Source organism: Gambusia affinis, linkage group LG01, assembly GCF_019740435.1.
Source record: "Gambusia affinis linkage group LG01, SWU_Gaff_1.0, whole genome shotgun sequence".
NCBI classification, from domain to species: domain Eukaryota; kingdom Metazoa; phylum Chordata; class Actinopteri; order Cyprinodontiformes; family Poeciliidae; genus Gambusia; species Gambusia affinis.
Genome location: NC_057868.1, coordinates 38,109,462 through 38,122,391, shown reverse-complemented (window position 1 = coordinate 38,122,391; position 12,930 = coordinate 38,109,462). Strand labels below are relative to the sequence as shown.

Below are 12,930 nucleotides of genomic sequence, written 5' to 3'. Positions count from 1 at the left end.
GAGTAAAGAACAATGGAAAGCAACAACATGAATTAATTTCCATGTTCTTCTTTGCTAGTTTCTGTAGCAAAAACAGCCTCAGGATGTTTACATGTGACCCAGCTGCTTGTCTTAAAGAGAAAACCAGTTGTATCACCACCCACAGCTTTCAGAGTAGCTGCAGGCAGCAATCAGAGGTTTAGGTCAGAACAACGGCCATTTCATTCTGGCTGAGCATTTATCTACCGCTCCATCTTCACCAGTCATCGCTCCAGTTAAACGAATCTAGAAACAGACTATGACTCATTCAAACCGAGCAAGGACATGCAGCAGGTGCACTGCAAACGTATTTTCACAGAAACTTGAAAATGAGGGAATTTCAGTGTCTGAAAATGGATTAAACAGCTAAATCTAGAAAGGATTGTGCGGTATATTACAGAAAATATTTTTCTTTCTACTACCTAATGCTTATCTCATGATTGGGACACAGAGACAGAAAATTAAGAACCAATAGACTCTTCTACAGGAAGTTCAAAGTCCAAACTTAAATCTTTTCTCTTGTTTTTTATGTAGACTTTATACTTTTTTTGTGTGAACCTATGTACATCAATGTTGATAAATTTCTAAATTTCTAATATATTTTATTCAAAGTTGTCTAGATAGCACCCTCATCATGTCATCAAATCACTTTAACTTTAATTTTATTTTTGTAAAGAAAGCATAAAAATAGTGTGAAAAACACACATTTTTGAACTTTTCTGAGATAAGTAGTTTTTATATGGAGCTTCTAGTAGAAAAAAGAACAATTGGAAATTTTACAAACATTTTAAAGCAATCACTGTTGTCATTACTAAAATATTTTTTTTTATGTTATAGTTTTAGGCTGTATTTATGGGTTGAAGAAATAAATGACTGTGTTTAACACAAAATAAGTTCCTCTTTCCATCACTCTGGGTGAGTCAAGCCATTATTTACAGTAAGTTTCTGCCAGACATTTGTGTTTGGCTCCAGTTATCTCCTCCTATCTGTAACTTCCTGCAGTTTCTGCCTGTAAGTGAGCATTGGAAACTAGATGAACTTGAAGTTATGTTCATAAGGTTTTTGAAACAGCTCATTTTTAAGACATCAAAAAACATTGACTTATTCCCAAAAATCAGGTGTATGTTTTTTTAAAGCGCTTAGGCTGTTTTTAGAAGCAGCAGCAAATCAAATTTAAGAACAAAAACATGGAAATTATAAAATTTACATGATAGGTTCCCTTTAAATCTGATTGAGATGTTGTAGTGTGACATTAAACAGGTGTTCATGCTAGAAAACCCTGTAATTCTCTAGAGAAAAGTGGGTCAAAATTCCTCCACAGCAATGTGAAAGACTTCACTGGGATTTAAAGGTGGCACCACCAGTTATGAGGCTAAGGACTTTTGCTACTCACCTTGCCTGGCTGTATATTCGTTATCCTCAATCAGGCGAGCCAAACCAAAATCAGCCACTTTGCAAACCAGATTATCTCCAACCAGGATGTTAGCGGCTCGGAGATCTCTATGAACGTAGTTCATCCTCTCTACGTAGGCCATCCCTGAAGCAATCTGATGAAAGGTGGCAACATTTAGGGTTTATTACAAAAAACAACAACAACAAAAAAAACCCCAAAAAAGGTATAGCATCTCAAGCTAATGGTAAGAAAGTATTCTGACCTGAGAGGCAAAGTCCACCAGCTGAGGGAGGCGGAGCATTGCACTATACTGTCCCTTCAGAAACTCCAATAAGCTGCCTGTTTGTAGAGGAGTTTGTTAATCTTTAAACAACTGTAACTGTAAGAAAATTTCAGGGAGAAATTCAGTTATAGGGTCTAAAATGTTAGCATGCTGACCTTGGTCCATGAACTCTGTTACAATGTAGATGGGCTCCTCAGAAACCACGGCGTACAGCTGAACCAGCTTCTCGTGTCTCAGTTTCTTCATGACCTGAGCTTCCTGCAGGAACGCCTCGGGGGACATGGTGCCGGGCTTCAGCGTCTTGATCGCCACCTGTGTGGTGCCGTTCCACGTTCCTGATGAAAAGCAGATCCACTATCAGTGACACTTCTGTAACAACTCAGGAGTTAGAAAGATAACAGGAGGGCAAAAAATTTCCTTATTGTCAAGAGCAGACTTTAATAAAAATTACTTTCATAGAGGTTGAAAACATTTTTGCACAAAATTTCCATCCTTCTCTCTGGTTTCCAGATTTACTATTCAAATTTAGTTAAATTATTTAATATTTAAGGGAAATAAATGACTGTGCAACCTTTATATTTAATAAGTTTAATCTGGTCAAAACTCAGTTTGGTTTTATTCAAACTTGTTGAATCATTGGTATTTTAGCCTTGATGTAAATTTGTGATGCTGTGGGTTTTATTTTTTTACTTTTTAAAAATGTTTTGCCTCTATAATAAAGTTTCACTTTCACTTAAATTTCAGTAGCATTTAGCAACAAGCACAAGAACAATCAGGTCCGGTGCTCCCCAGGGGTGTATTCTCTCCCCACTCCTCTTCTCTCCGTACAATCTTATTTTTTTATATGCTGTTTTTAACACTTCAAGAACTGTTCCTATTCTATTCCACTAATAATGGTAGTAATAACAATATATAATAATAACAGTAAATGTTCTCAAATTAAAAATGGAATTTTATACATTTCCAGTGTCAGATTGTGTTTATACAGTAATGATGAAAGAAAGATTAATTTATGTTTACAGCAGATGTCAGGTTGCTAATTTTTTAAAAAATGTACCAGAGGAAAAAAGAGAATCAGGTATCTTTATTATAGAAAAACAGGAAATATGTTGCATGACCTACCTCTCCAGACCTCTCCGAAGCAGCCCTGTCCCATCTTGACCTCCAGGCGAAGCGACTCTCTCGGGATCTCCCAGGCATCCTTGGATAAGCCCTGAGTCTGAGGCTTCAGTACGGGACAAACGTCCGTCAAAGTGTGACACAGCCCATCGGCGTGCTCTGAGGAGAACACAGAGAGTTTTTTTAAAATAATAAACTGCTTTAGTTGATAATGGGAAACCTTCTCACTGAACTCACTGCGGTAATGATTGACGAGCTGCTGCAGGGTGGCGAAAGGTGTGCGGGATGTGATGTAGAAGCCCCCGCTGTCCAGCTTCCTAATCTTGTAGTGTTTCACGTTGAGCCCTCTGGTGTTGTCACAGTCCAACACTGACAGACAGTAAGCACCTGGAAGGAAAAAATAGGCAAGTTAAAGTTAACGCTTAAGATTAGTCTGTACATTTAAATGCGTGATCAAAAAGCAACTGTACCGCGGAGGGTTATCTAGGACTAGACACACACAAAAGACAGCGAAAGGTGAAAAATGTCTGTGAGAATTTAATGAAGCACGTCTACATATACAAGCTCAAAATTTCACATGACCAAATTACGAGGTGTTGTATGAAATTCTGTTCCCCCTGTATCAGGAGAACGTTCTGGAGCCGGAGAGGTGAATCTGACAATTTTCACTGGGCTTCTGATGGATTTCTCCATAAAGCGACTCACATAATTCTGTCAAGGTTGTAACTTTCAGTGTAAATCGACAGCTGTTGTTAAAAAAAACAACCACAACAAAACTCTAAAATAAATAAATAAAATAATAATAATAAAAAAATAAACATGGTTCTCATGGTATGGAATGGGGACAGATTATTTCAGACAGGTGAAATATTTGGTTCCTCCATGCAACTTTGGCAAATATGAGCAACTGTTTCCAAATCCACAGGATTTGTCACCCATGATGAGAGGAATAAACACTGAGCTTTTGAAAAAAATAATTATTTCCCATATTCCGGAGGAGGAACCAAACTTTTCAGGCAGCTGAAATATTTGGAATATAAAGACCTCAAAAACTGAGAATCTTCAGTTTGGTTTGAGACAATAAAACATTTTTTTTTTTTTTCAAAACTTGCTGCTCACAAAGTTAGGCATAAGGATTATTTGTGATTAATCACAGCACTTGAGTGTGATTAATCTGAATTTTTTAATCGATCGGCAGCACTAAAAATGCCCAAAATTTCACACCGTGCAATGTTTTGATTTCACCACCAGAGGGAGTAGTCGTAGCGCACACAACTAAAAGTGAAACAGCGAGCAGCCCAAGGCCACTTCCCCCACTTCCTCTATGTTTGAACTGGATGATGTGGCTTGTGGTTGTACAATTCTTAGCTTCAGCTCCACACTGACCTAAATTCTGTGTTTTTCCCTCATCCAACCAGTTCTTCCCTATCGATTCTAATCAGCCTCCTTCCTTTTGTCTCATTTTCTCTCCTCAAACCATGGACTGCTGAGGACTGAAACAGCTGATTATAACGAAGGTTAAAAGAAGGTTGATCATTTGAATCCCTTTTTACATCCCTTTTTAATTTATGCTCAACCTGATCTCATCTCAGTGCCTGTATCTATGGGTGCAGCATCTGCCTATCAGGAGCCCCGTTGCTGTACAGGAGCGTCACATCCAACCTTTCCCCTGCCACCTGATGGGTTTTCTTCTGTACAAATGCCTTTACAAGAACGCAGCAGGGAGTGCAGTGAACAGCGGGGGGGACATGCCTTGTTGCTTAAAGTTTCCTTTATTTCCTCTCTGCACAGAGTTCAAACTGAGATTCATGTTGAAGTCTGAACATTTTATAAGTACACAGTCCTCCACACTTATTGACAACTTCAGTATTGATGTACAAATGCTATAAAAGACATTAATCTTTTATTGTAGCTACAGAATTCCCACCCCCTTTTATTTAGAGAAGAAAATTGCATTATTATTTATTTTCCAAAACCTTTGGGTATGTCATGCTGTTGATACGTTGATGTAAGAAGGTTGTTTGTGACTTGTGAACCATTTTTTCTCTTGATTAGGTTCTCAGATTTTTATTTTAAATCTATTGAAATTAAAATAATTAATGACAAGCCCACAGCATAACACATCCTCCACCATTCTTAAAGGGTGCTTCTCCATATTTTTTATCTTTGTTTTTACATACGATGTTGGGAGTTTGCTACAGACAGGCATAATCTAATTAAAGCACATAGTTAGAGTTAAAAGTCTGAGAAGTGTTTATTTACATGATGTTATCACAAAAACGCTTCTTTGCTCTTATTCCTTCCTCCTCACTTTGAATGGTGGCAAAACACGTCAGTTCCTACCTGCCATTTTGTCTAAGACTTTTATTTATTGTTTTGACTGCAGACATGGACACGTTTGGAGAAATACCTACTGTCTTGTAGCCATTTACTGGGTTATAAAGACAAACAAAGTATGTTCTTTTTGTCTTTCCAAATGTGAGTGCTTGTTATGCTGTAAATGTCCCTCTGAATCTCGACATATTTATAGAGGTGATAATATATAGGAACTAGTGTTAATAAATGAATTAAATAAAATTTTTCCACATTTTTTCTGCTACTATTTACAAGATTTTACCAGACTGAACATGTGGAAGAGGGCACATGTCCACTAAAACTCTGCATTAAAGGAATTTGTACCTGGTTCTGTTAATCAGTACCTGAGAAAAAATACTGCTCCACAGGTCCACAAGCTGTTTATTTTTACTTCAAAATATTTAGTAGGAAGGGAGATTATTATGGCCACTGGCTCTTTATCGTCCTCAACATACCTGGTATTTGATAAGACAAAGGCCTCACTAATAAAAGACTCTGATAAACTATTTTTATCTTTCTAAAATACACACAACGAGAGAAATAATTATCTTTAATATTTTTTATTCAGTTCAGTTCAAGTCAAATATAATATATTTATTCCAAAGGGAAACTAAATGTCATAATTTGCTGTTCAGATGAACCTTTACAATCACAAACTGTTGTACAGGTCCTTTTTAGAAAGAAGAGATTTTGAGAGTGGAGCCTCTCTGCAAAGTTTTCCAATTGTCAATAATTTTGTTAAACGTTTTGAATAATTTGACTTGACAACTTTTCACAGATGCTTTTTTTAAGATCATTGGTGTTTTTCCATCTTGGCATTGTGTAAAAAAATACCTGAATATTCCAGAACAGTTAAAAGTTTGGCTTTCCAGCAAGCCAGTTCAATTAATTGGTACCCATCTGCTATGTAAAAGCAAATATATATTGCAGTTTTTCATATAGTGCTTCTGATATAAAATCAGAATGATTTTAAAATGTTATGTTTTCATAATCTTTAATATTTTACTTCATACATTTCATTTTAATTGGTGGCAGCCTATTTTAGTGTTTTTGCCTTAGTATTTATTTATTCTTTTTACTAAAATTTAACTTAGTTTTGTAAAAAGACTATATATTTACAATCCAAGAGCACAAAACACAATTTAAGATAGGTAGTAGGAATCTCTGGGAATTTAAATCACTGTTTTAATTTTGCAGTCGTAACTCAACAGACTGAATGGGAAAGGTGAAGCACTGACCTTTGGTGGTCTCACTCTCTCTCACCACGAAAGTCCCTCTTCGGTTTTCTAAAGCTAGCAGCATCCTTTCTGAATCACGGCGTGTGATTTTGGCAAAGAACCATCTAGAAAGTACAAATAAAAAAGACAAATACAGAAATCCAAAACATCAGGGTGCAGAACATATGTGGGAATTAGAGCGTCAATTTATGAATACCTCTTGTAGACTAAAAAAGTTTATTTTCTCTCTCTTAAATTAAGCTTGAAAGTTAGATGCCAAACATGTCGCCTTTCCACAAGCATTGGAAAAGTAACAAGTTTCTTATTTTTTCCACATATTTAATTCATTAGTTAGTAATTTATTAGTTTTTTTTGTAAGGTTTGATGCTTTACTTCATTTCAAAGTAACAAAGCAACAAGTCTGTTTCGAAGCGATTACTCATTTGATTGATTTCAAAGTGTTAAAAAGCAATCAGTTTGGGGAAAAAGTGAAGCGGAGTGGAGAGTATGAGTAAAGAGACGAAAGGCAGCAGAGAAAATAAAGTCTGTTCTACCCACATAAATCTGCACTTATGAATTGGAAACCCTGATATTCATTCGATATTTCTTTCTCCAGTAAAAGCTGCTTACCTGGAATCTAGATTCAGTTTGAGATCACTGGTGAAGCAGAAGGGAAAAGTGAGAAAGGAGGTAGTTACAGCTGAAGGTTAGCTCATGCATTATGAGGCATGCAAATTCAGAAAATGCTAAGCAACCACACAGTTTAAAGTTTAAGTTAAGGTATTTTGGAATAATTGTTTTAGCAAGATAAAGCTGAAGAGTCAACACAGGAATGTCCCAAAAACATCTTTGCATCAAAGCAGAGAAGCAGAAAGAAATAGCTTATAACTGCAGATTGAGCTAACGGTAGCTAGCATGTTAAAGGTGTAATAATTCTACCCCAAAACATCTATTATATGAAGAATAAAAAAAAATATATAAAAAAACCAATGTTGTTTATAAAGTGCTGGGAACTTAAAAATCATGTGCTCATTATTTTAATATGCTGTAGGAGTCACAAACACTCCAAGTAATGAGGTGGAGAATTATAAAAACACACATTTATGGCAATAATTTGCACTGCCTTTGAATAAACCATAACGAGAATAAGCAGTGCTACAGTACTGCAAGGCTTTTTAGTATGGGCACAAAAAAAACAAAACAAAACAAACCCCAAAACGATTAACCACCAAGGCTTTAATGGTGGAATACCAGAAGTCTACTGTAAACACATTCTGGAAATAATTTAGCTCTTTGCCAAGCTGTTGTTTGTATATTCATAGTTGGTTTAAGAGGTATGGGTTGCAAGATTTCATCAGTTTTCAAGAGCATCAAGCTATTTGATGTAGCGGTCCAAGCTATGCTAAGCTAACCAATAACAATGTTTTAACTTCTCAAAATCTCAGACCTTTTCTTCAAAAAGTAATTTCAAAATAACATAAAGCTCCAAGAGAGAAAACCTTTTAGAATAAGGGAGTGGATCATCATCGCTCTTCGTAAGACACAGATAAAACAGAACATGTAGAAAAAATAAATGAAGGGGTTTACTCTTCTGCCTGGATGGAGTCAGATGGAGCCACATAATTGCTGGGGATATAACCGCTCTTTCCGGTGGTCAGGGAGTTCGCCAGCCACCAGTCCCCTTCCCTGCACAGATAAAATGATAAGACTTAAACCAAGGCTCATCACACATCAGATACACAAAAATCCATTTTAGGTTTATCAAGTCTCTAAAAGCATGAATCAAAGCGACACTGTCATTTTTGGTCACACTGGTAAACTCAAAGGAAGCTACATTTAGACATGGTTGAGCTCTTGGCCCTAGAGAAGCTTGATAAACATAAGCCGTGGTCGCTCTACTGTTAAATTAAAAACAAACACTAGTTTGAAGCTATAAAACCATACAGTCATGCATTCATGTGGGTATGAAATAGAGGAGGATGCAGTTCCTGTATGATTCGTCAGAGACTGGGTTGCTGCAGCTTTGCAGCAATATCTTTACTTAGAGAATTTGGGCCAAAACAAGGTTCACTCTCATTACCTCTAGCTGACCTATGGCAGTGATAGTGCTGCAAGGCTTTGCATCAGCTCCCCTGGATTACTGTAACAAGGGTTTCTGGGCCAAGGGCAGAGTTATGTGATGAAGTGGTATTACAAAGGATGTGGTCTACGACGTGACAAATGAACGAGGTCAGACGTTCAGTGTAAATTCAAAAAGCTTAACAAACCTGCAGTTTATCTTCCTCCTATAAACAAATAATGGTTCATGATGCAAAAATGAGAAAAAAGAATGAAGGGGAAAAAAGTGGAAAAGATTAGAGCAAGTTAGGAGCAGCAAGGCTAATATCACAGAGCAGTGTGACGTATCAAACACTTTTCCTACTGAATAATCAGGACCGAAGGAAAAAATGCAGAAGAAGAATGCACAAGCATTATTTAAAAAAATAAAGTAATGCCTCTGGATGCCTCCTGAATGCTTTCCAAACTTTTGCAAACTCAAATTTCATAATTTGTAAATTAGTTATGGTTCATGGCTTATAAACTACCTAGTCAACTAGCTAGCTTACAAGTTAGCTAGCTAGGGAAGAGCTTGACATCTTCTAGTAATAACAAAACTAACAAGAAAACTGGATAGTTGCGCATTATTCATTTTTTTAACAAACTTGCTTACTAATCTAATTAATTAAGTTATTCTGTGAACTCAAACTCGATGATCCAGTTACGTTTTGGTTCAAGGCGCCAGACGCAGCTGTAATCCACTATTGTTCGAAGCTTCTGCCTTCTAGGTCAGCAATTTATTGGGTGAACAGGATTGTGTACACTGTACATGGTTCACTGCACCTCTATTGATAATCCACAAGTGAAAAAACAAGCATGACCCTCCCCTTTACACAGGTTAGCACTCCACTCAGTAAATAAGTAGGTCTTGCTGAATGCCCAGCTCTTAGGAATAATAAACCATATTTCATATATCATTTCACAATCACTATGTCATTGCAAAGGTGTGCCAAGGCACTGGACTAGATAGTCAGAAATTTAATGAAAATAGCATGGGACATATTTTAATCTAATATAATTGAAAGCTTTGTAGAAGGATTTCAAAGGGAAAAGGAGTAAGAATGCAATAAGGTCATAATGTATTGTTAATGTTTCTTTGTGTTTCTTACGTGTTATTTAGTATCTGGAGACGCTCCCCCTTTTTGAAAGACAGATCTGTCTCTGTTCGAGACTCGTAGTCATATAAGGCCACAAATGCTGTCACACCTTATGCAAAAAACAGATAATTGGACTTTAATTAGGTGCTAAATGATGCTGTAAAACACCAAAGTCTAAGACATCTCACCTGTTGGAGTTATTCTGTTATTGTCCACACCTCCAAACAGAACGAGTCCAGCATTATTGGTCACTAATTGTGGATCCGTGTCCACAATTGGGCTGCGGTTGGGCGTCACTGACTGTTGAGCCGAATTGTGGTGGATACTGCCAGCCCCTCCCCCTGAGCTGATGTTACTGTCGAGGCTGCGGTTTCGCTGGGCAGCGTCTTTGGGCTTACTCTTGGATCCCCCCATGGCCAAGACCTGCAGAGCATAAAAGACTCAGTGAGAAGGCAGTTTGGGAATAAACGGCTGTAAAATGTACTGTAAAGTAAAAATTACACATAATTTGGCATCAAACAGTCTAGCTTTCTTGTTGGATTGTTCATATAATCCATTTAGGGTCTTCTGACTACGACAAAGCCAGACGCAGAATTGAGAGAAGATCTGGAATCTCCCATTTTATCCACAAAGGCACACACACACACACACGCACACGCACACACACACAACACTATCATAAAACTTTCCCCACAGACTGAAGAGCAGCTGCCACTCTTTGGTGTCAAGACAAATATGAAATCCCCTCTCATTCCACTCCAACCAGCAGAGCAAACACAGACAATATTTGCCATAGACAACTGCAAGCGCAGATCTCTGGACTGCCGCATGTACATAGATGTGCAGTCAAAAGAACTGTTGCTACGTTCATTTTCTTCTTACTTGACTCAGAGATTCCCTAAAGCAACATACAGTATATACTCAAAAATGACGGGAAAGGTGAAGTTGTTAAAAGATGTTCACATAAATACATCCTGCATTAGGGAAAATCTGCACCTTAAGTCCTGAGATCCTAAGTGAAGAATTTCAAATATTGTGGTGTCTTGTTTATGAATAACAGAAGAGTAAAGCATAGATATATGGGTTGAGCCTCTGCAGTTACATGGACAATTCTCAAGAGTGCCATAATAAGGAAAAAGAAGAGCCAAAACGTAAAACTTTTGAATTCTCAGTACTTTTATGCTCCACCCCTCCACTAGGATTGTGACCCCAAAAAGTAAGATTCTGAATAGAAGCAGCTACAGTTAGCTTCCTCTGCAGAGTGGTGCCACTCAGCCTTAAGGCTCGCCCATGCTTCACCTGAAGCATTCAAATCAGTCCTCATTCACAAAGTTGCGTGACAAAAATTGTGCCGTTTTGTTCAAAGATATGCGTCAAACAATATGCCAAAAGGGTGTCCCCTTCTCAACACTTTGTTGAACTATCTTCCACAGAACTGTAAGCGGTGTGTTGTATGATTTATATGTTGTTTCAACCAGTTCGCTTCCACTGTGCTGTTTTGTATCCATACAGGCGACACAAATATTTTTGAGAAGTGTTTCTCTGACATGGAGGGGAATTCCGTACATTTGTAAGATTTTTTTTTTGCAAAATACCCACAAAATTGTCAAATGGATAAAAACTCCTGGATGGAAATTGCAAAGATCATCCAGCAGAGCATGCTGGATGATCAATATTTGCTTCTGCCCTGGGAATGTCTAGGGATTACCCAGGATTAGTGGACTTGTTACTCCGGACTGAATTTGGAAGACAATAGGTGATTGTATGATGTCAATTCATGTCTAAATATGGTTGAAAGGTGTTTTTTGTCATCAGCTTGGCTAATTATGCCTCAGTTTCAAATTATATGTCCAAGATGTGATTTGATGGGAGCTAAAAAGGTCACATTTCCAACATTTTTACTATCATATTTGAAAGCTAAACACATACAAGAGATGACAAGTTTACTTTTTGTGTTTAAACTGACATAGTAAGATTAGTTTTCATCAAATTTAGCTATGTAGACAAAATAAATAAAAACAAAAATAAAGATATTTCCATTTTATATTGCTCTGACGACAGGAGTTTTGAAGCGCTCCCTAAAGATCAGAAGAGAAGGAGACCTAATTGTAAGATGACCTGTATTTAACTTAACAGTGAATTACCAATTAGACAAAAAAAAAAAAATACTTGAAACATTATGCCTTTTTCTTAATAGCAGCTCTTCAGTTGCTAATGGATGATGAATCACTAATGGCCTTTATAGGTGTTTTGGATTCAGTAGTTTTGGACTGTATTGCTTTTTTTGCCCATTTTTAAAGCTTTTCTCATTACAATGAAAACAATGCAGTAAGCCAAGCCTAATTTAGGGAATGCATCGACTTCTAGTTAAATAGAAATAGCCTTGGGGGTTCTACTTGTTAGTGCTAATTTAAAGAAAATAAATGTATTGTGACTGTGGAGGGGGTTGGAGAGTCCTGATAAGCAGATGAAGATAAAGGTTAATGTGTGTCATGTCAAGCAGCCCAGCTTTCTGCTCACATCTGCTGCACAGCTCTTGTTGCTTATGGAGAAATGCATCTTTCCGACACACCAATGGTGTCTTTGGACTCATGAGTTTACAAGCAAAGGTTCTGCATCTAAAGGAGCGAAACAACATTACTCTGTCTGGCTGAGATTAAATCACTCAGGGCGATGGACCTATGACATATGGCGGAAAATATCTGGCTATAAAAGGCAAAGCAAAACAGATGAATCTGTCACTACTTCTTTTCAGACACGAATGGTTACTCATAACTGCAACTCCTTTTTTATAATGGTCTGCTGAGGAAATGACAGCATGGGTAATATAAGGTAAAGTGATGCAACGTGTAAGTGCATGGAGCTAAAACAAAGTGGGGGATAACTGGGAAGTGGAAAGAATAAAGATGCATGATTTTCAACATTTTTGTTCTAAGAAGTGTGTTGTGCATTTGTTTTCAACCCCCCTGAGTTAACACTTTGAAGAACCACCTCTTATCTCTTTGTCTCTACCAGCTTTGTAGAATATCTCTTGCTTATTTAGAACAGATAGAGATTGTTGTTCAATTTCAGTTTAAAACTTACATGATCTTTGGTTCAGTTGTAGTTTGGCTCTATGTTTAAGGTGATTGTATAGCCGGATGGTGAACCTGTGCTCCTCTTTCAAGTCTTTTGCAACTTCTAAGGTTTCCCTCCATGTTAGCCAAGCATTGTGGTGCATTTCATTTGTAGTCAGAACTGAGAAATTCCAACTTCCTCATTGGAAAAATCAACTGGAACACCCTCAGAAGTCCTCAGATTTCCCACTCTGAAATTGGGAGAAACTCACACTACCCCTAGTTACAACTTGTA

At 37.3% G+C, this 12,930-nt stretch overlaps 1 protein-coding gene across 4 annotated transcripts in view; it reads right to left on the bottom strand.

The window, feature by feature from the left end:
• The window catches only part of src (v-src avian sarcoma (Schmidt-Ruppin A-2) viral oncogene homolog), a 36,351-nt gene that overhangs the window by 2,948 nt on the left and 20,473 nt on the right, over positions 1–12,930 (bottom strand). Inside the window, exons 2-12 of one of the 4 annotated variants that reach the window (XM_044123514.1) lie at positions 9,768–10,002; positions 9,592–9,688; positions 8,653–8,670; positions 7,973–8,071; positions 7,016–7,042; positions 6,407–6,510; positions 3,051–3,200; positions 2,817–2,972; positions 1,850–2,029; positions 1,674–1,750; positions 1,412–1,565 (exon numbers count right to left, since the gene is read on the bottom strand). In XM_044123514.1, the coding sequence (XP_043979449.1) occupies positions 1,412–1,565; positions 1,674–1,750; positions 1,850–2,029; positions 2,817–2,972; positions 3,051–3,200; positions 6,407–6,510; positions 7,016–7,042; positions 7,973–8,071; positions 8,653–8,670; positions 9,592–9,688; positions 9,768–9,993 (1,288 nt within the window). In that variant the 5' untranslated portion in view covers positions 9,994–10,002. The remainder of the gene's footprint in view (positions 1–1,411; positions 1,566–1,673; positions 1,751–1,849; positions 2,030–2,816; positions 2,973–3,050; positions 3,201–6,406; positions 6,511–7,015; positions 7,043–7,972; positions 8,072–8,652; positions 8,671–9,591; positions 9,689–9,767; positions 10,003–12,930) is intronic. The other 3 variants (XM_044123517.1, XM_044123515.1, XM_044123518.1) reach the window with 3 other exon arrangements.